The 19,840-nt window shown below is 45.4% G+C and overlaps 1 protein-coding gene across 4 annotated transcripts in view; it reads left to right on the forward strand.

Annotated features, from left to right (window-relative positions):
• Positions 1-19,840, forward strand: part of RFX4 (regulatory factor X4) — a 155,530-nt gene that overhangs the window by 40,107 nt on the left and 95,583 nt on the right. For all 4 annotated transcript variants that reach the window (XM_036083141.2, XM_036083143.2, XM_036083140.2 and 1 more), the window contains one exon: positions 8,182-8,242. In XM_036083141.2, the coding sequence (XP_035939034.1) occupies positions 8,182-8,242 (61 nt within the window). The remainder of the gene's footprint in view (positions 1-8,181; positions 8,243-19,840) is intronic.

Raw genomic sequence — 19,840 nt, forward strand, 5'->3', positions numbered from 1 at the left:
GCCAGGTTATGAGTCTTTGTAATGTGCTTGCAGTTTATGGCATTCCAGGACCACTTAACCATAGGAATAGATTCTTCCTTCAGATGCTCCCTCCCCAGTAGAGGAGTTTTTAATGTGTCCACACTTAGAGTATTTCATATGTTCAAAAATCAAAATGCCTTAAAGGTACTCATTGAGAAGTCTTGGTCCCACCACCCCTGTCTTCCCACCTCAGCTCCCTAGTGGTGCATGCTTTTATTTGTTTATTGTGTGCTTTTTTTGGTGTATTCTGCCAGTATTTTATTTCTTTATGCAAATAAAATTTCAAACATATATTCTTTTTTGTGACTTTTTAAAAAAGATTTTATTTTTAAGTAATCTCTACACCCATCGTGGGGCTCGAACCCACAACCCGAGACCAAGAGTCGCATGCTCCACTCCAGTAACTGAGCCACCCAGGCACTCCTTTTTTTTGCCACTTTCTAACACAAAAAAAGGCAGCAGCCTATATGCATTTTGCTGTGACATGCTTTTTTTCACTTAATAATAATCCCCAGAGTGTTCCATATCAGTAAGAGCAGAGAGCATCTTCATTCTTTTCTAGTTTTTAATCTTTTTTCCACAGTCATGTAGCATTCTGCTGTGAGGATGTATCATAATTTAGTTCACCAGATGAGTGCTGGGCTGTTCCTGAACTTTGACCATGACAGACAAGTTGCAACGAATAACCTTGCGTTTGGTCATTTCCCACGTGTCCACGTGTAGCCGTAGGATCTGTTCCCAGACGTGGGACTGCTCTTTATCTGAAGGATAAAGAGCATATGGGATTTCAGGAGATTCTGCCAGATGACCTCCTCATGGGGGGAGGCACCATTTCACAACACCCACCCCCACGAGGCGGGAGGTCACCCGCTCCCTGCAGCCTCACAGCAGAGTTGTGTGGTCGAGGTTTGGATTGTTGCCAATCAGACTGAGAAATGGTATTTTAGTGCAGTTTTCATTTTCACTAATTGAGATTAATCATCTCTTCACATTTCAAGAACATTTGTATTTTTTCCATCAACTGTGTGTCAGATGCTTTGCCTATTTTTTTTTTCTCTTGGTTCTTAGTCTTTTTCCTTCTGGTTTTAGTGGTGCTCTCTCTGCGGTGGGGAAATGAGATCGTTGTCTGTGGTATGACTGCAATTTTCCCAGGCACGTTTTTATCTTTCTACTTAAGGCATAGGTACCCCCCCAACATAGAAGCTTTGGATTTCTTATGTAGGAAAATTTATCAATATTTTCTCTTATGGCTTTCGGGTTTTATATCAAAATTAGAAAGACCTTTTCTTACTCCAGGGTTCTGAAGGAATTCACCCAGCGTAGGTAAGAGGAGGCAGGTGTGGGGCCCCCTCCGAGCAATGCTGCCAACATCACAGTTTTGTTTGGGACTTAGCCCTGTTCCCACGGGGAGAAGGGTTTGCTGCCAGGGGCTGGTGCCCACTGCCAAAGGCCTGGTCCAGGCACCACGATCATCAGCTGGTGTCGTTTGCAGTGGCTGGGAAGGGGTTGGATAAGGGGAAATGAAATGTTTGGCAGGCCCATGTTCCCAACAGGTGAGGTCTGGCCAGGTGCAGCCAGGTTAGTATAATGAAAGGAAATAGAATTAGAACTTTGAAGTGAAATTTGAGAGTCGCATAAACTTGAACATTTCCTGGGATTTGAAAAGAAGTAATTAATTTAGAAACTTTCTCCTTCAATATTAAACTCTGCCACACTGGCTCCAGGCAGGAAACATTCTAGAATGGGTTCCCAAATATTGTGAATTCAATCAGCAGATATTAGGCAGATAATATTTTCCCTAAAATATTTAGTGCAGTACTAGAGGTCGGAGGAGAGGGTGAGGCTCATGATGTTTGGGTTTGGGAAGTTTCTACGTCAGCTAGACTGGGTCCTCTCCTGGCTCCACCAATAGCTGTGTGACCTCAGACAAATTGCTTCCCACTTCTCTGAGCCTGTTTTCTTCTCCTATAAAAGGGGATAATATTAATAATCAGGCCCAAAATTGATTAAGCACAAAGTATCCATCAAGCACTGTGATGTTTTCTGTGTGGTAAGCCATTCACTGTCTTGGGCAGCTGTGAAAATTAAATGCAGCGAAGTAAAGAGGGCCTGGTACGTTGTAAGTCCTCAGTAAAGGTTCTCTGGTGGTATTATTATTGGTATGCTTATGAAATCAATGGGCTGGCTGAATTTAATTGTGATATTATCTTAGCCATTCATTCATTCATTCCGCAAATACTTCTTGAGCCCCGACCGTGTGTGGGTGCTGGAGAGGCAGTGGTGAGGCAGTGCGTGCCCTAAAGAGCTAGCAAACGAGCAAGGCAGACACACTGGTGGGCAAGCAGTGACCACCCCCGTGAGGACTTTGCTAGGGACCAGCCAGGGTGCTGTAGGAGCATCGGGGAGGAGCAAATAGCCCTGTCCCAGAGGCTCAGCCCCACGGATGGGATGGGGATCCAGGTGCCTGGCCCCTCCAGAAGAGTGACAACTCTAGGGGCGCCTGGGTGGCTCAGTCGTTAAGCGTCTGCCTTCGGCTCAGGTCATGATCCCGGGGTCCTGGGATCGAGCCCCGCATTGGGCTCCCTGCTCTGCGGGAAGCCTGCTTCTCCCTCTCCCACTCCCCCTGCTTGTGTTCTCTCTCTCGCTGTGTCTCTCTCTGTCAAATAAATAAATCTTAAAAAAAAAAAGAGTGACAACTCTTATAGTAATAAGGAATACTTAGGGTAGCATGTATCTTGTGCCAGGAGTGGCTAATTAATTAATCCTTACAATCCGTGCTGGGTGCTATTATTACCCCTGTTTCTCAGACAAGAACCTAAGGCACCAAAAGGTTGTTGGAGGTCACACAGCTGGCGAGCAAGTGGTGGAGCCAGTGATGGAGCCTGGAAATTCGGCCTCAGAGTTTCATTTGGGAGGTGAATCCAGAGAGGGGAACAGAGGTGCTCACCCTTGGGAAGTGGACTGAGACTCCCTGGAGTGTGTTTGGAGACATGACTGCCAAGTGGGGAGCAGGACAGAGCCACAGTGAGCGGCATCTCTCCCGGAGGCTTTTAAAAAGACGGCTGCTCTCTGGCTTTGGTAGGATGAGCAGGGTGGCCGTTGCGGATGGGTGGCCCCACCTGTGCCATGAGCGCCTCCGGGAGTCTTGCTGGCCTGAAATTATGGCGTGAATCTCATTTGGCTTGAGGCATTTTTGCCTATTAAAAAGCATTAGGCAGAACCAGTTCCTAAAGTTTCTATCAACTATGGTTATTTCCTTCTACCTAAAATGTGCTCTCCTGTCCTTGTCAGCTCCCTAGGCCCAACTCACGTCCCACATTGGTGCTGCTGTAACATCCTGGACTTGCGCTTACGTTTTATTTGCTGATAATTTGACTGAGCTTAAGAGAGCAGAGACCCTGTCTGTCTGTTCTTGCCCTTTCGCCCCTGGCACAGGGCTGGAACCTAGCAGACAATCAATATTTGATGCATGAATGAGCAACCAGCACTTTTGGCGAATTGGGATTGACAGCCACCAAATAGGAGGGACCTGACTGTGACATACACCGTCTCCTGGGAGAAAGAGGCTGGCTGTTCAGACCCTGAGCACAAAGTCACTAGTGGTCCAGCAAGGGGCCTGCAGAGGTGGAAGGTACCTGTTTGATGATTGATAGACCAGTTCTTGGTTAGTACCCTCAGTAGCCACCATATGCTGAGCATGGGGTGAGATCCAACCTTCACTCACTGGCTGCTAGAACACCTGCAAGGGACTCAGACCCACCAAAACTCCGTGTCCTTATTTATAAAGTCGGACATAAGACTTCTTCATAGCACGCTCGGGAGGAGACCACTGAGATGACATACAAAAAGTGATGCACATCCCTGGCTTAAATACTTGGCCAATAAATGCTATTAGGGTTGTTATGGTATTCTTTTTTTCATAGGTCTAGTTTTTAACATACTATATTTAATTTTCAAGCCATCCTTGTGATCTAAGTTAGGGAAGGACCCTCAGGCTTGGATGAGTTAAGGTACTGCTCAGGGTTCCACCCAGAGTTAGGGGCAAGGCTGGGATTCAAACCTAGGTCTGCCTTGCCCCCAAAGCCCATTCTCTTTCCATTCACTGGTGTCAGAAATAGGCCATGATGAAGGTTAATTGGGGGAAAGCAGCTGACACAACAGAGACAGGTCTGACCTGCATGGGAGGCACTGGAAGGTCTCCCCCAACAAGGGGCTTTTCTGGCTGTGGCCAAATAGACCCCTAGCATGCTGCCCTGGGCCCCGGGGTTTCGTCCTCCCAGCCTTTTCTCATGCTGCCTCCTCCTGGGACACCCCCTCCCTCTGAGTCCTCCTCTCACACTCTGACCTGTCCTTGTAACGGTGAAGGACACAGGCCACAAGCCAGGGTACTCTATGTGACCCTCACTTGTTTTAAGTTAGGGATGTGCGTGTCCTCGGGTGTGAACAAGAACATTGAGAACAGACTGGAGGTAAATAAGATTAAAACAATAGTTCTCTGTGTTGGGGCTTCGATTTCCATTTTCTATTTTCCAAAGTTAAAAAATGAACATGGATGACTTTTGCGAACAGAAAACAAAGTTATTTTAAAAACCCGGACTGTGTCTTCAAGGTGCAGCTCAAATGCTGTGTCTTGGGAGGTTTGGGAGCTCTTAGCCTCTGTTAAGTTCATGTCATCATTGCCCCATCAGCCTTTCAAGGTAGGCATGATGATCATCCTCAGTTTAAGAAACTGTCTGGAAGCTTAAAGAGAGTCATTAGAATGTCAGAAAACTCCCTTTCCAGCTCCCTTCCCGCACCCCACAGGGACCCGAGCTGTGGCCATCTCACTCCTGGGAGGGTGGCATGATCTGATGGGTCCCCATGTCTTGGGCTGTCTCTCACCTTCTCCACCTTCCTTCCCCTGACTTGGTTCCACCTTCCTTGCCGTCTGGTTCCCATCTCTGGCACACTCCGAGACTTAGCGCTCACTTACCACTGCTTCCAGGAAGCCTTCTTTGACAGCCTCGGCTTTCTCAGGCAGGCTTGCCCTTGCCTACCTGTGTCACAGCATTTATCACTTCTGACTGAACTTGGCCTTTCTCGCCACTGTTTGTCTTTCTCTTTCTCCAACCAGACTGAAGGACAGGAATCTAATTTCTTTATCCCCAGTGTCTAGCTGGAATAAATTAGGTATTCAGTGAATATTTGTTGAATTAATTAATATAGTCATTTCAATGGCCCTGTAAAGTGACCGTTTACAAATGAAGAAAAATGAGGGGTTTGCTCAGTCACAGCCAGTAAGTTTTGGCACTGATTCTGGATCATAGGTCTTTTGATATCTGGTCCAGCTTGGCTGAAAAGCTAAAATTTAAAGAAGCAGGGAGGAAAAATTCTGCCAGTTCTAAGGGGAATGGAAACATTAATCATGGTCCAGCATAAGCTAAGTGGTATATTTATGTTGTTTGTATGCTTTTCCTTGTTTAAGAAAAAACTCAGTCGATCACGTTTTTTAACATAGCCTTTTCTTTTCAATTATTTGCTTAGTATAATTTCTAGGAGTTGGGATGTGAGGTCAAGTGACTGGACATTTTAGATGGCTCTCAATATTATTGCCAAATTGCTTACCAAAAACTTTGTACCAGTTAACACTACCTTCAGAGAAGTATGTGGCTGTCAGTTTTACCATTTACGTACCAGCATTGGGGATTATCATTACTTAAATTTTCGTTACTTTCAGAGATGTAAAGTTGTGCCTCATTATTTTCTTTTTATTTCTTTGTGAACAACTGAGGTTGAGTATTGTTTTCTCTATCTGTCTATATTCTTGTGAGACTCATGTGTTCATGGTCCTTATTGTGCTATTTATTTTCTGAAGATAGTTGAAGGCATTTGTGGAAGGCAGACTCAAATATTTAATCAAGTGCCAAGTGGAAGCACTGTTAGGAGGAAACACAGAGATGACTAAGATACCATTCCTCCTTCTTAAGTAGGGTACTGAAGTTGAAGAGGTGGATGTGGCTAAACGGTCCAACTGAGAGACCAGTGATGGGTTGTAGAAGAACAGTTAGAAGAATGCCTGACTTGGAGAGTATCAGGGAGCGCTTCAAAGAGGTAGTGTCATTTATTCTAGGCTGGAAAGGCTGAGAAACATTTAGAAGGAACTCTAGGCTGACAAAGCAGTGTGAGCAGGTGTCAAGCCCATGATGTCCTGGGACACTTTGTCCCTGAGAACATTTCGTGTGAGTGTTTGTATCAGTTAGGAAGGCTTTGGTGGCAGGGAAGAGAACATCCAATGAAAAGAGGTTTTATTAACTAAGAACATTTTTATTATCTCACAAAAGAGGGAAGCAGCTGTTTTGGGGGTTGGCTAATCAGGCACAACATGACACACAGAACCCCCAATCCCTCCCCCTTTCCTCTCTGCTACCTCAGCGTGGATTTCATCCTCAGGCTGCTCTCTTCCCAGTTGAAAGCTCACTGCCTCCCTATCATGTCTGCTCAGCCATGTTAAAAAACAGGCCAGGCCAGACTCTGTAACCTGTTTGTTGCTTTTGCATAAAACAGAAGATACTTGTTTTTTCACAGTTTTGGAGGCCAGAAGTTCAAAATCAAGGCCTCCAATTCCTTTTTATTAGGGAAAAATATCTTCCCCAGAAGCTTCCAGAAAGCTTTTCTAAGTCTGAGAGGCCGGCACCATGTCACTTGCCACACCTACCTTATCAGTGGCTTGATGGGTAGATTTAAATTAATCAACATTCAGCTTTCTAGGATTCGAGGGGAATCACCCTCCTTGAACACATGGTCCCCTATAAATTGTGGTTCTGTGAATAAGCAAGAAGCTGAGTATGTATAGTTGTTGAATAAACAACAGCAGTATCTGCCACAGTGTTTATGAAGAGACATTTTATCAGAATTATACCTATCTTGATAAATTTTCATCAAGAAAATATTTTCTGAACTCAACGTTATAGGGTAATTTATTTAAAAATTTGTTTTCGCTAAGCATACTTCACTTTCTTCCACTTTCATTTTTGTCTCACTGAAATCTTCAGATCATTTTCCATATAAAATTTACGCCACAGATTTATTTCACTGACCATTTTACACGTTCTTAATAAATTTTGTTGATTATAGTTGTAGGTTTTCACATCATTAATTTTCTTTTGAGACTGTAATCCATACCGGTCTTCTTGGGTCAAATTTTGTGGCCCAAGAAATCTTATGTTGACTATTTCTATCAATAGGCTTTATTAGGAATTAGATGAAGCTAATTATATGTATTTCTCAGCTAATCCACAATGAAACTGTGAGCAGTTCTTAGATGCAAAGATGGATCTGTTGTTCAGGTTGCTGTGTTGCGGAATCCGCAAACCAGAACCTCACAATCCAAATCTGGCCTGATGCCTGTTTTCGTAGGGCTGTAAGCTAAGAATGGTTTTTACAAATGATTATTTGTAATCTCTTCAGTGGTAGAGAATATGAACTTTGAACCCCAATTAAGAAAAATGTTGCCTCCTCCCTCAAAACAATGTCATTATTCTTATTAGACCTATATTACAAAAACTGTACTCAATTACTACTATTATATTTTGAATTTTACCAATAAAACTTTGTGGAAATATATTTACTCTTGTTATATAAATATGACATGATATTTTTGATTTTGCCTCTTGGCCCCCCAACCTTAGAATATTTAGTATCTGGCCCTTCACAGAAAAAGTTTGCTAGCCCTTGCACTGTGATACTGCTTATCCTGATTCTCCTGGACACTTACACTCCCCCTCCCTTACCCCACACTCTTCCGCGGAGTTAGCAGGAGCAAATGGTGTGTTCTTAGGGTCCGAATCATAGAGGCAGGTGTCCAGCTGCAGCTGGAAAAATAGTAAATTGGGTGAACACAGTCATATTGCTCAGTGATGAAGAGAGACAGCTCTTCAACTCTAACGAATTACATCAAAGAAAAATGCAAAGTGCTCTAAGAGTTTTCTGTACAAGTCAGTTTCCCCTTTTGCCTTATTCACGAAGATATCTAACATGTTGAAAGAGCCCAACTGTTACTGCTTTCAGAGCATCAGTATTTGAGGTTTCCTCAAATGCTTGGGAGCACTGGGATGCTTGGGAGAATTGAGAGGCCCTTTACTTTTCCTACTGAAGGTCACTCCTTTTTCTTTCCTTTAACAGATGAGGAAAAAGAAAACAATAGAGCATCCAAGCCCCACTCCACCCCTGCTACCCTGCAATGGTAAGTTCATTTTCAGCAAGTCCTCTCTTGATGGGGCGCTCACGCAAGTGTTGCTTCCTACGCACAGAGCAGGGTGTCACTGGGAAGTTTGACATTGTCATGAGAACTTGACATCCAATAGCCCACATGCAATCAATTTAATTTGCAGCTCTGTGTAAAATACTCAACTTAGAGCCACACTGGAGATTTGGTTTTCATATTTATTGTATTTGGGGGTAGATTTTGTTTCCCATCATCAAGACACTGGCAAGGACTGCATCCCACATGGGTGTTATTTACTGATTTAATGGAATGCATTGTTACGATTAACAACGTTGCAGCAAATTATAGAAACATAGGTCTGTTCGCCCCTACCAATGAGTCTTTAATGAATTCATACCCAATTGCAACTATACTACAATTATTTTAATATTAATAACATGAACAAGCATTATCTACTTCAGTGGCTTTCCTTTTTTTAATATTTGGAATTCCTGGACTTGGTGAAATACTTAATGGATGTTGTTTAAGTGGTTGCTCTCATGTTTGAGGTTTACAGGTAAATTCTCCTCTAAGAGCTTCACTTAGAAATTGTGTTGTGGCTTTGAACACCAGAGCTGTCCACGCCTGAGATTCATCCCTCAAACATCGTGTCAGTTAGGGCTATTATCCCCCTAGCAGCCCAGCCCAGCAAACTTGAGGGGATTAAGGAAGGAAGGGGAGGGAAAAAGGGGTGGGGAAGGGAAGGAACGAAGAGCTATTACATGCCAGACTCCATGCTAGGCACTTCCTATATGTGCCTCATGCCTGGTCTCATTCTCACGATTCTCTGAAGTTGGTATTGTTATGCCCATTTCACAGATGAGGAAAATAAAGCTTAGACAGTTAAGTCATTTGCCTGAATATACACAGAACCATGAAGTGGCACAGGCAGGAACCTGGCTGGGTCTCTTTAACTGCAAAGCCCCTGCTTTGGAGGAAAGGAAGAGAAAGAAGACTTGGGAAGGATGGAGAGGAGAGAACAAATGAGAAGAGGAAGCAGATGGGCTTTAATGAGCAAATCGCATTAGATTCTCCTGACTAATCCATGCACAGGTGGGAGGAAAACAGCATCAGGGGAAAAGCGTTCAGGAGCGTAACTCAATCTTCTCTAACAAGGGAAGATTGCCTCGCTTGGCTGCAAGGAGAGCAAGGGTTGTTTGCAGGAGCTTGATTTCCAGACTTTGGCTTGTTTCCCTCCTTTTGTCCCTGTATTCTTTTTTTTCTCATTGCATTTGCTGCTTTTTTGCTTTCTTTAAAATTCTACTCTATTTCCCTGGTCAAACCTCTGCCTGCACCCTTCCCCCAAAATTGTGGCCACACAAATTCCCATATTGCCAAGACATCTAACGAGGCATCTATATAAAGGACTTTGGGCATAGGAGTTTCTAGAAATGTAAGGAATCAGCAGACATTCTGAGTTCAATAACCTGAACACGTTGCACATTTCAGAATAAAAAATGTGAAAGGGAGCGAAGAAAATCACCTTGTTCATGCCTGTTTCCCTATGATTCTCGACATCTGCCTGGCAACAGTGAGTTGGTAGACAGTGCAGCCTCTTAAGTCAGACTGCCAGGAATGAACGCCCAGATGTGCCACTTCCCAGCTGTGGAAACTTGGATGAGGTCCTTAACCTCTCTGTGCCTCAGTCTACTCACCTGTAAAATGGGGGGAGGGGAGAGAAAGAATCTCAAGCAAACTCCATGCTGAATGGGGAGCCCACCGTAGGGCTCGATCCCACAGCCCCAAGATCACGACCTGAGCTGAAACCAAAAGCTGAGTGCCCAACCAAGCCACTCAGACACCCCAACATTTCTCTTTATTTTATTTTATTTTTGATTTTTTTTTTTTTAAAGATTTTATTTATTTATTTGACAGAGACACAGCGAGAGAGGAAACACAAGCAGGGGGAGTGGGAGAGGGAGAAGCAGGCTTCCCGCGGAGCAGGGAGCCCGATGCGGGGCTCGATCCCAGGATCCTGGGATCATGACCTGAGCCAAAGGCAGATGCTTAACGACTGAGCCACCCAGGCGCCCCTTTGATTTATTTTTTATTATGTTCAGTTAGCCAACATATAACGGATCATTAGTTTTTGATGTCATGTTCAATGATTCATTAGTTGCGTATAACACCCAGTGCTCATCACAACACGTGCCTTCCTTAATACCCATCAACGGACATTTCTCTTAAATAAAAACAGAGTCATGCTTCAAACCGTGGTGGAAGACACGTGACCGCCTATATAAAGTTGCACATGAGCAAAATTTTTAGAATGTAGTTTCAGCACAAATGCTTTGTCTCTCAAAAGGAACTGGACACACCCTCCATTTCGCAAGGGAAAATGACATCATTCAGACTGTGTACCCTTTCTGCTCGGGCCACCAGCGAGTTCAGAGCTAAATCTGATGTTCATGTATTTTTCCATCTCTTTCCCTTGTCTGACTTTCTTCTCTTTCTTTCGTTAGCATTTTAGAAAAAGGCAAGACACAAATAAATTCAATAAATAGTTATTTTGTTTCTATTTTATTTACACAAGTGATATGTTTCCTCGTTCAAAAACTAAAACATCGTTGACAAGGCTAACGTCCATTCTTCGTTGCAGTTCCTGCCTCCTCCTCTAGAGAAGCAGTGCTTGTGTGTTTAGTCTCTTGTCTATGCATTTACGTGTATGTGCACCAACACAAGTTTCCAGTAGTGATTTTTAGAATTTCGTATTTCCTCCCTTCCAAAAGGAATGCAGACATCGCACTAAAGATACTCTCCTACAGCCTGTCACACTGTATTGATCCACAGCTTGCTCTTTCCTCACTGGGATGTCCTGAAGCCATACCCGCATTAGTCTGTGAAGAACAACCTCATTGTAACTAACCGCTGCACACGATTCCATGTAAGACAGCGGCAGATAGATTTCGCCACTTGCCTCTTGATGGACATTTAGGTTGTGTCCAAATCTCATCTTCGCCCAAACAGCGCTGCAGAGAACTTCTTCATATCCGCCCCCTTGCACACTTGTGGGAATATTCTCCATGTTGGTGTCAAGAAGTAGAAGTGTTGGGTACTCAGAAAATGTTAATGGGACTAAAATTTGCCTGCTCAAATGGCTTGCCATTTTGTATCTTCACCCACAGTACAAAATTCTTAAAAAAATAAATAAGGGACACCTGGCTGGCTCAGTTGGTTAAGGGTCTGACTCTTGATTTTGGCTTTGATCATGATCTCAGGGTTGTGAGATTGAGGCCTACATCAGGCTCCGTGCTGGCTTGGAGCCTGCTTGGGATTATATCTCTCTCCCTCTCTCTCTGTCCCTCCCCCCATCCCACTCTTTTCTCTCTCTCTAAAAAAAAAAAAAAAAAATAGGAACCTAGCTCCACACCATTGCATCTCATTCTCTGAGGCTTGTGCATCCTTCATGCCATCCCCTCTCTACAATGGCAGTGTGCAGCCCCTCTGGACCACGAGGGGGGCAGGCCCAGGAAAGGACACTGGTCTCCCTGCCAAGGCCGCCCGAGCGTGCTGAGCTCTGTTGGGACGTTTGGCTTGTTTGGGGAATTGGGTTAGGAGCTACTTGCTTCTCCACCTTCTCCCTCCTTGCCATGAGCCCCCTCGCCATCACCCTCGAGACCATCCCCGTTCTAAGAACAAATAGTACAGTGGCCAAGCAGCCTAAAATAATTGGGGCCACGTGATCTGGAGGCAGCTCCCAGCAGAAAACAGGCAAATATTGTCAAATGCCTTCTGCCAAACACTTTCCAGCATCCTCGGTCATGAGGGTTAGTAAAGCCCAAGCCGCTGGGGATGGTGAGCGCTGCTGGAATCCCGGCCACACAATAACCTCTCTTTTAAGCAGAGGATTTGGAAATGGAAAGCAGCCTGTTTCACCATCCTGGCCCGCTCGCTGCCAGCACATGTCCCCACCCTCTCACACACCTCCCGTGTCCCCTTTGTCCCTTCCGGCTCCTTGTGCGCCAGTCAGGGCTCGAGGCGTCCTCCCTTTCTGCAACTTACAGAGGGAGGGAGGCCCTTCCCCAAAGAACGAGGATAGAAGACCAAACTGTCCCTTTGTTGGGGGGCATTTTTTTCTTTCTTTCAAAACAATTAAAATGAGGTCTTGGGTGATGGGTGGCCTCTCAATAGTTCAAATTAATATGAAACAAAATAAATTTTGTGTTTCCCTTTAAAATGCTCCTGGAGGCCAGAGGTAGAAAGTTGGGCTTGGTTCTGTTCCAAAAAAGCATGTTGAAGTTTTAGACCAGGTCACAGCTCCTAGACCAGAGTCATCGAGTGTGACCTACACCTGACGTTTTGTATCCATTTCTGACTTGATCCTTTATTCAACAGCGACATAATATTATTTGCTTGCATAATAGGAGTTAGTCCACCTGGTTCCGGAAAGGGAGGCAGAACAGTTTTAGGTCTGAAAACAGCCAGAGATGTCAGATAATGCCAGGAGGTGTGGCGGCGGCCTCCGCTGCAGATGGAGAGACTGAAGTCAGGGCAACTTGAAGCGCGGGTCTCAGAGAGTGAGATGCTGTGGTGTGGAGCTAGGAGCCTTTTTTTTTTTTTTCAAGTATTTTGTGCTGTGGTTAAGATATGATATGGTAAAGCCATCTGAATGGGCAATTTTGTAGTCCCACTAACGTTTTCCCATGTACCACCACCACTTTCACTTCTTGACCCCAACATGGCAAACACTCCCCCGGGCGTGCAACGGGGCACATGAAGATGTTCTTTGTGGCCCTGTTCGTAATGGTGAAGTAGAGATGCGTAGAGACAGGGAAGAGATGGAAAGAGAATATCGAGGGGGGATGGCTTATGGTGGAGAATGGTGCCCAAATCACCTCAGCTGACCGTGGTGGCCACCAGAGCTCTGGGCTGCCCTCCCCCGGGCCCGGCCCTGATAGAAGCATTAGCAACAGTGCAGAACTGTGACACCGTGCTGTTAGATGGTGCCACATTTTTGTCCAAAAAAAGGAGGGGGGACTTAAACCAAAAAATGAGCATAAGGATTCTAGAACCTGGCTAATCCCAGGCTTTTCTGGAATACCAACCCAGTAGCTTGTAGGCCAGACACAGGTCATGGATTAGATGACTCCAGGTTCGGGTCCGATTCCATCATTACAACACAGTGTTAAGTCCCTGAGTCAGTCCGTTGCTCAGCGTCAGCCAGACCTACCGGTCAGGCGGGCTCGCGCCAGGCGACATCACCAGCCGAGCTCTCTTGCTCCTCGTGAGAACCCTTTAGAGACAGCGGGACTGTCACCCCTGTTTAAAGAGGAGGAACCCAGGGCAGGCAACTGCACACAACAGCGGGGCACAGTTTCACTCCACCCGAGCAGGGGAATGCCTGGCCCCCAAGAAGGCCCCCGAAGGGGAGGCAGATTCAGCTGAGGTCCTGGGGGAATTACCAGATCCACCTGAACACGGGTGTCTGGTTCGTGTGTCTATCTAGCAGCAAATCGTGGACTTATGCTATTGAATAAAATGGATTGGTTTTGTTTGTTTGTTTGTTTGTTTGGGCTTTTTAGAGCATCAGCCTCAGACCTGGACAGAGCCAGAGCCCACCATTCTATATGTATTTATTGTCTGGTGGTGTTCTCTCTTTGGTTCCCATCTTCTTCAGATCAAGTGTCAGCTTCCTAAAGGTAATGGCAGGGATTGCGTGTTGGTGTTCAGTGCTGTCTTCTACAGTGCCTGGCACATAGTAGGTGCTCAGTAAATGTGTGCTGGCTCACCGCCCCCATGACTGTCAGTCCATAGCACCTAGTGAGGGCTTTAGAAGCCTCGTACCTGAGTTCACACTCCAAGCCAAGCTTTTCCCAGCACAGTGACTTTGGGCATGTCACTTCACCTCCCTGGCCCTCCCTTTCCTCCTCCATGTCATGGAGTTAATGTTACCCATCTTGTGTAAGTAGCGATAGCAAATATAAATATCCCTGACACAGTGTAAGCACTGGAAAATATAAGTCAAATATGTTCATATGAATCAGGGTTTTTCTTTAATCACCCAGATCTTAAGATTAAAAAAAAAAAAAAGCTTTTCTGATCTTAGCAAAAGTCTGATCTGCACAAAAGCCTGCTTTCCTTCCTTCCCACCACCTCGCCTTTTCTTCCTTCTGAAGTGTTGGCTGACTGTGTTCGGGGCTAGGAACTATGCTAACATAAACAGGAAATCAGTTTGGTTCCTGCCTTCAAAGGACTCTCAGTCTATGATGTAAAACCTTCCTGGAATATTCCACCATAACCTAGAATAATACTAACAGGTGTGCTTATCCGGGCCCCCCTCTGCCAGCCGGTGGGCTGCAGGTTGTACGGGGATTCTTGTTTAGTCCCTCTGCAGCCTTGGGAGATGGGTACTGGTCTGTGTCATTTTACCGAGGAAGGAGGCAAGAATCTGAGAGTTCAAGCAGCACCGCTGAGACAGAAGCATTTGCAGGGGGGCGGAGGCAGGACTTAAACCCAGCGAGCGCTGTCTCTGAGCCCAGTGCTGTTTCTCAGGGAAGGCTGTTGGAGCCGCAAAAGGATGGAAAGAGCGGTGGCAATCCGCAGCAAGTGGTGCGAGCTTTAGGGGCAGAGGCTGGGCACCAGGAGGTGCCCATCGCAGTACTCTGCATGTTATCGAGTGAATGAATACATGAATCTGGCAAGTTGGAAGAACCGATGAAGAGGCCATCCTCAGAGGGGCTGGGTGGGAATTCAACATAGTGTCAGGGGAGAGAAATTCGAGCTGAGCCTTGGAGGGGAGGCACAGCAGAGGGGGGTCCCCTGGCAGGGTAGGAGCACCATGGAACAAGGCGGGGGCATGTGGCAAGATCAGTAGTCCCGTTGGCTGGAGAGAAGTGTATGTGTAAGAGGAGTGGGTCAAGAGAAGCCTGGAGAAGTAGTCAGGGGTCAAATGTGGGGGCCTTAGCGGCCAAGGGAGGGAATTGAGGCTTTTCCACGGACACAGAGGGGAGCTACGGATGGCTTTAGATTACCGTGTGGCCTCTGATCGCTTAGCAAGTTTGTTTTCACAGATTCTTCAGTCTCAGATGGCTCTGACAACCTCAGTAATAAGTTAATATGTTCAGCCAAGTTTTTAAAAATGCTGCTGTCTAATCTTCTGGCAAAATAAAAGAGAAAGTTTCTGTTATAGACATGTCTGCAAGGACCTGGGGAGTGGAGACTCTGAACCGAAAGCTCGTGTGTACATAGAAGAGAACAGGTTGAAAAGGAGAACAGCAGGGACAATTACGCTGGGTGCTGAAACGTTTACTCTTCATTGTAAGGTGCTGATACAAAGCTTCCGCCCATGCCCCGGGATGCCGCGGGCCGAAACCTCGTGAGGAGGTCTTTTTCAGACTGTATACCGCAGATAATGACTCCTGTTGGCTCCAGACTGAGTTCATTATCTCCGCATAATAGGATGGGCTCAATTCAAATATGATCAAGTTATTAAATAGAAGATCAGAAAATGGAAGAAGTGGGGAATTTTTTTGGTGATCATTAAAAATATCCAGGTATAATGGAGTATTGTTCACCATGTCAGGCTAATGATGTCCTCTACAAGTAAGGAGAAAAAGGGGAAATTTCATCAGATATGAAGAGAAATAATTAACTGCCTTTCTTTCTGCCATGCCTTGGTCAGCGAAGCGGACATTCCAATTAGCAACTTCAGTATACATGCGGACCCTCTGGATTTTGTAAGGGGGTTTGGGGATAGGTATCATGACGCTCTTTCTGTGGAAACTCATCAAGCATCAAAGTTGCCCTGAATGCCAGTTACATCTATTCATTCGTAGAGCTTATTAAAATGCTTCATAGTCATAAGCCACCCAGATACCTTGAGGCGAAGAAGCTCTGGTAAGAGGAACAAAACGTGGGTAGAAACGTACTTACTTAGAAGGCTCTGGCCTTTGGCAGGTAACTGCTTAATTAACTCAGGCTGTGTGAACTGCGACTTATACCCATGCAGATTCAAATAGTTTGTTGCTGCTATGGGTTCATTTAATGGGATGTATTTTAACCTTGGTCTTCTATTTTAATGCTGATCCCTTGGCCATACTTAGTGAGCAAACAAGCCACAGGAACATCAAGTAGAAATTGAGGCACAGGGGCTTAAATAAAGTAGCTAATGGGAAGGGGAGCCAGGAATTTACCTGGGAGCCTGTACTCTTTAATACCACATTATCCCCACCCCCCATAACTAACTCCCTTGCCCTTCTTAGTCATGAGGAATGGGGTCTCCAGCCATGCGCTCAGCCCAGTCAGGCACCTCAGAGCTTGCCTGGGTTGGTCCCATCCATCTCACATCTGGCAACATGAGAACCACACCCTAAATGTTGTCTCTGTCCCCATGGCCACTCCTTCAATTCATGCCCCATCGCTTCTTGCCTGGACTTTTGCAGTAGCTCCTAACTGGTCTCATTTGTTCATTCATTCATTCAACAGATACTACTTAGTCAGCCACCATGTGCCAGGCCTCACTAATCAGCCTTGGCCTCCTACCATTGAGGTGCCACAACAACCTTTCCAAAGAATGAATCTGATCAGGCCACAACCATGCTTAAGAAAACGTAACTGGCCCCCTGTCATTTTAAAGGATCACATGGCTTTCATAAGATGAACTCTGAATGGCTTGAAATGCATGCATTTTGAATGAAACCGTGGATTTTTCTGGCTAAAATTAACTTTAGGAAATTGTTAGCAAGGATAAGCAAAAAGAGATATTTTTGCCCTCCCCACAGCTTGTCCTGCACAAAGTTGCAGCTGCCCAAGTTGTGTGTGTGTGTGTGTGTGTGTGTGTGTGTGTGTGTGTGTGTTGGACTGGAAAATGTTCCACCATAGTCCAGAGAGTTGAAATCAAAGCTTGGAAAGGAAATTGCTTAATAAGACTCTCAGTAGTCTGAGATGAAACCTATGAAACTTGCGTGTTTTTTGTTTTGATTATTATATTCTTTTACAGTCAACCCGTTGCTGCCTAATAGAACATATTAAGCTTTAAACTAGTATTAGTGCCTGTTGTTATTGATGACACAGTGATGACTTCTGCAGCATCCCAGAAACACTCTGCTCTTCCTGCCTCTGAGTCTTTATTTTTTCAGTTCTCTGAGTTCTGCTCCATCACCCCCTGAAAATAACACTTTTGTAGTTAACTCTTGAACTCCAAGGGTTGCCAAACTCCTATGCCAGGCCATATTCTCTTGTGGGCACTGAACGTTTCTCCATACCCCTTCCCCCATTGTTTCTTGTTTTTAGAGGCTCCTCTGCAAGCCCCTTCTCTGCTCACACCATTGCCTGCATCCTCCAAAGCACATGCTGTGTGTCTCTCATCCTCACAGTTCTCCTCACCTGGAACCCCCTCCATCCACCAGAGCAAGGATACTGCAGTGGTTTAGAGTAAGACTGTGCCAGTTACTGGCTGCATGACCACGGGCACATGAGTTCCACTCTCTGAGCCTCAGTTTTGTCATCTAAAACATAGGTGTCGTACCTACTGTATATGGTTATTGTGAGGATGGAAAGAGACACCAGATACCCAGTGCCTGGTACCCGGGAAGAGAGCAACAGGTGCTAGTCATTGTTATTGTCACAAAGTTCAAATCCCAATTCATCCACAAACCTTAATCGTCTCCTCTCATCTACACAGGAATCTCCCCACCGTCGACTGCACCTGTCGTACTTAAGTATTCGATTTCTGTGCGTTATTCGCCCCCATTAGGCTGCAAAGTGAACTAGGGCATAGGCCATGCCTTACATCAACACAAGAGCCTACAGGAGCCAGACAAGGAACAGAAAATAGATTAGGTGTCAGAAAAGGAGGGAGGAGTGGGGACTCTGGCCAACTCGAGGGCACACCTACCTCTGGCCAATTATTGTCATACGGGAATATGGGCTCAGTGTTGCCAGATCTCAGCCTTTTCAAAAGAAGCTCGATTCTTATGTGAAGTGTCCTGAATTTTAAAAGTTGAGCCAACACTGTTTTCAGGTCAAACAAAGCATGTCTGTGAGACCCCCCTGTTTGTGAAAGCTGTCGTATTCAGATGGCCCACACAAGTTTGTGCATAAGCTGGTTATTTGGACCTCTGAACTCACTTTTATAGAGGAACAATGCTGTGAATGGCATGCAGGGGTCCAGGCTAAGCTAGAAGGCTGATTCCCATTCATAGCAGACCTGAAGCTTAGGACAGTCCTAAGAAATCTAATCTCTGTGTGAAAGCATTTTCCCACAGGGAACCACATGTGGAGTTCTGATGTACGATGTTAGGGACACGTGTACTAGAATGTAAGCTCTTTCAGGACAGGGCCTTTGTTTTGTTCACTGCTATTTCCTTAATGTCTAAAACACTGCCTGGAACTCAATAAATATTTGTTGAATTAAAGATTACCTGTGTCTTTATCCATCTGCCCACCAGTAATCTGCTCCCTGTATGCAAACAAGGACTGTCATGCTCACCATGGCATCCCCAGCACTTGGCAGGTGGTAGGAGATCACTAAGTATCTGTGGAATGAATACAGGACTGCAGTGATCTATCCATCAAACACTTATGGTGCACCTGGTGAGTGCCGAGGACTATGCTGGGCTTCCAGGATGCAGGAGTGAATCAGACACCATGCCAGTCTCCAGGAATTAGGTCACGCAGAAAGGATTGCATAAACTGTTTCCTGGAACGCTTCTAAAAATGGTCAGGAGTTACTCAGCTGTCCCCTTCCCAGAAGAGGGGGGAGTGGGTGAGATGGTGAGACCATTCAGCACCAGGCGTCTTCATTCATCTGAGCATGCCTGGGGTTGAATTCATCAGTAGGGTCTGGATATGAAATGATTGAATTGATTTTCTTTCAACCGCATGTGAATGAGCCAAAAAAATGCTGCCCTTTCAAGTGGGCACCTCAGGAGGCTGCGTCCTCGGTCCACCTCACAGTTACGACAGCCCTGGACCATTTCTTTGGCAAGTGCCCCCAGAGAAGCTAGAAGCCATTTGGGGATATTTATTTCACTGCTTTAGAATCATGCCTTATTTTTGCTCCCTCCTCCCCCCAAAAAATGTTTGGGGTGAAAGGGTTATTCTAGCCACTTTATCCCTCAGACTTGGTTCCAGGTGACTTTGGGTTGTTTCCTAAAATCCAATTTGTGATCAAAAGAGAAATATTTTCTGTTGGTGAGTTAATTGAGCAGCGTGTGCCCCAGGCTCTAAAAGCGGCAGGCCCAAAGAGAAGTCCCCAAATTGTCATGTGCCCCAGAAGTTGTACTGGAAGAAGTGTTCGATCTTCCAATGTGTCTGTGACAAAGGGGGCAAGATTTTTTCTGATGCCTACCCTCTGGTGTTTGGGTTAAGGGGGGGTGGGAATGATAAACTGTATCTAGCTTACTTTTATATGCCCAAGATCTAGCACAGATTCTGGACATATAGGCCCCCAAAGAGGTTTTATAGAGAGGAAAAGTGGAGGATGATGAGGTCCAACATTGAAGTGTTTATCACGTCTCACCATGCTGGCTTAGGTCACACGTTACATCTGATTGTCATGTGATTGAAGGCGATCACAGCCAGCACCTCCAAAAGGAAACTGACATCTAAGGTTAAATAACTTGCTCGAGGTCATCA

The sequence above is a fragment of the Halichoerus grypus genome, chromosome 6 (assembly GCF_964656455.1).
Source record: "Halichoerus grypus chromosome 6, mHalGry1.hap1.1, whole genome shotgun sequence".
In the NCBI taxonomy this organism is placed as follows: domain Eukaryota; kingdom Metazoa; phylum Chordata; class Mammalia; order Carnivora; family Phocidae; genus Halichoerus; species Halichoerus grypus.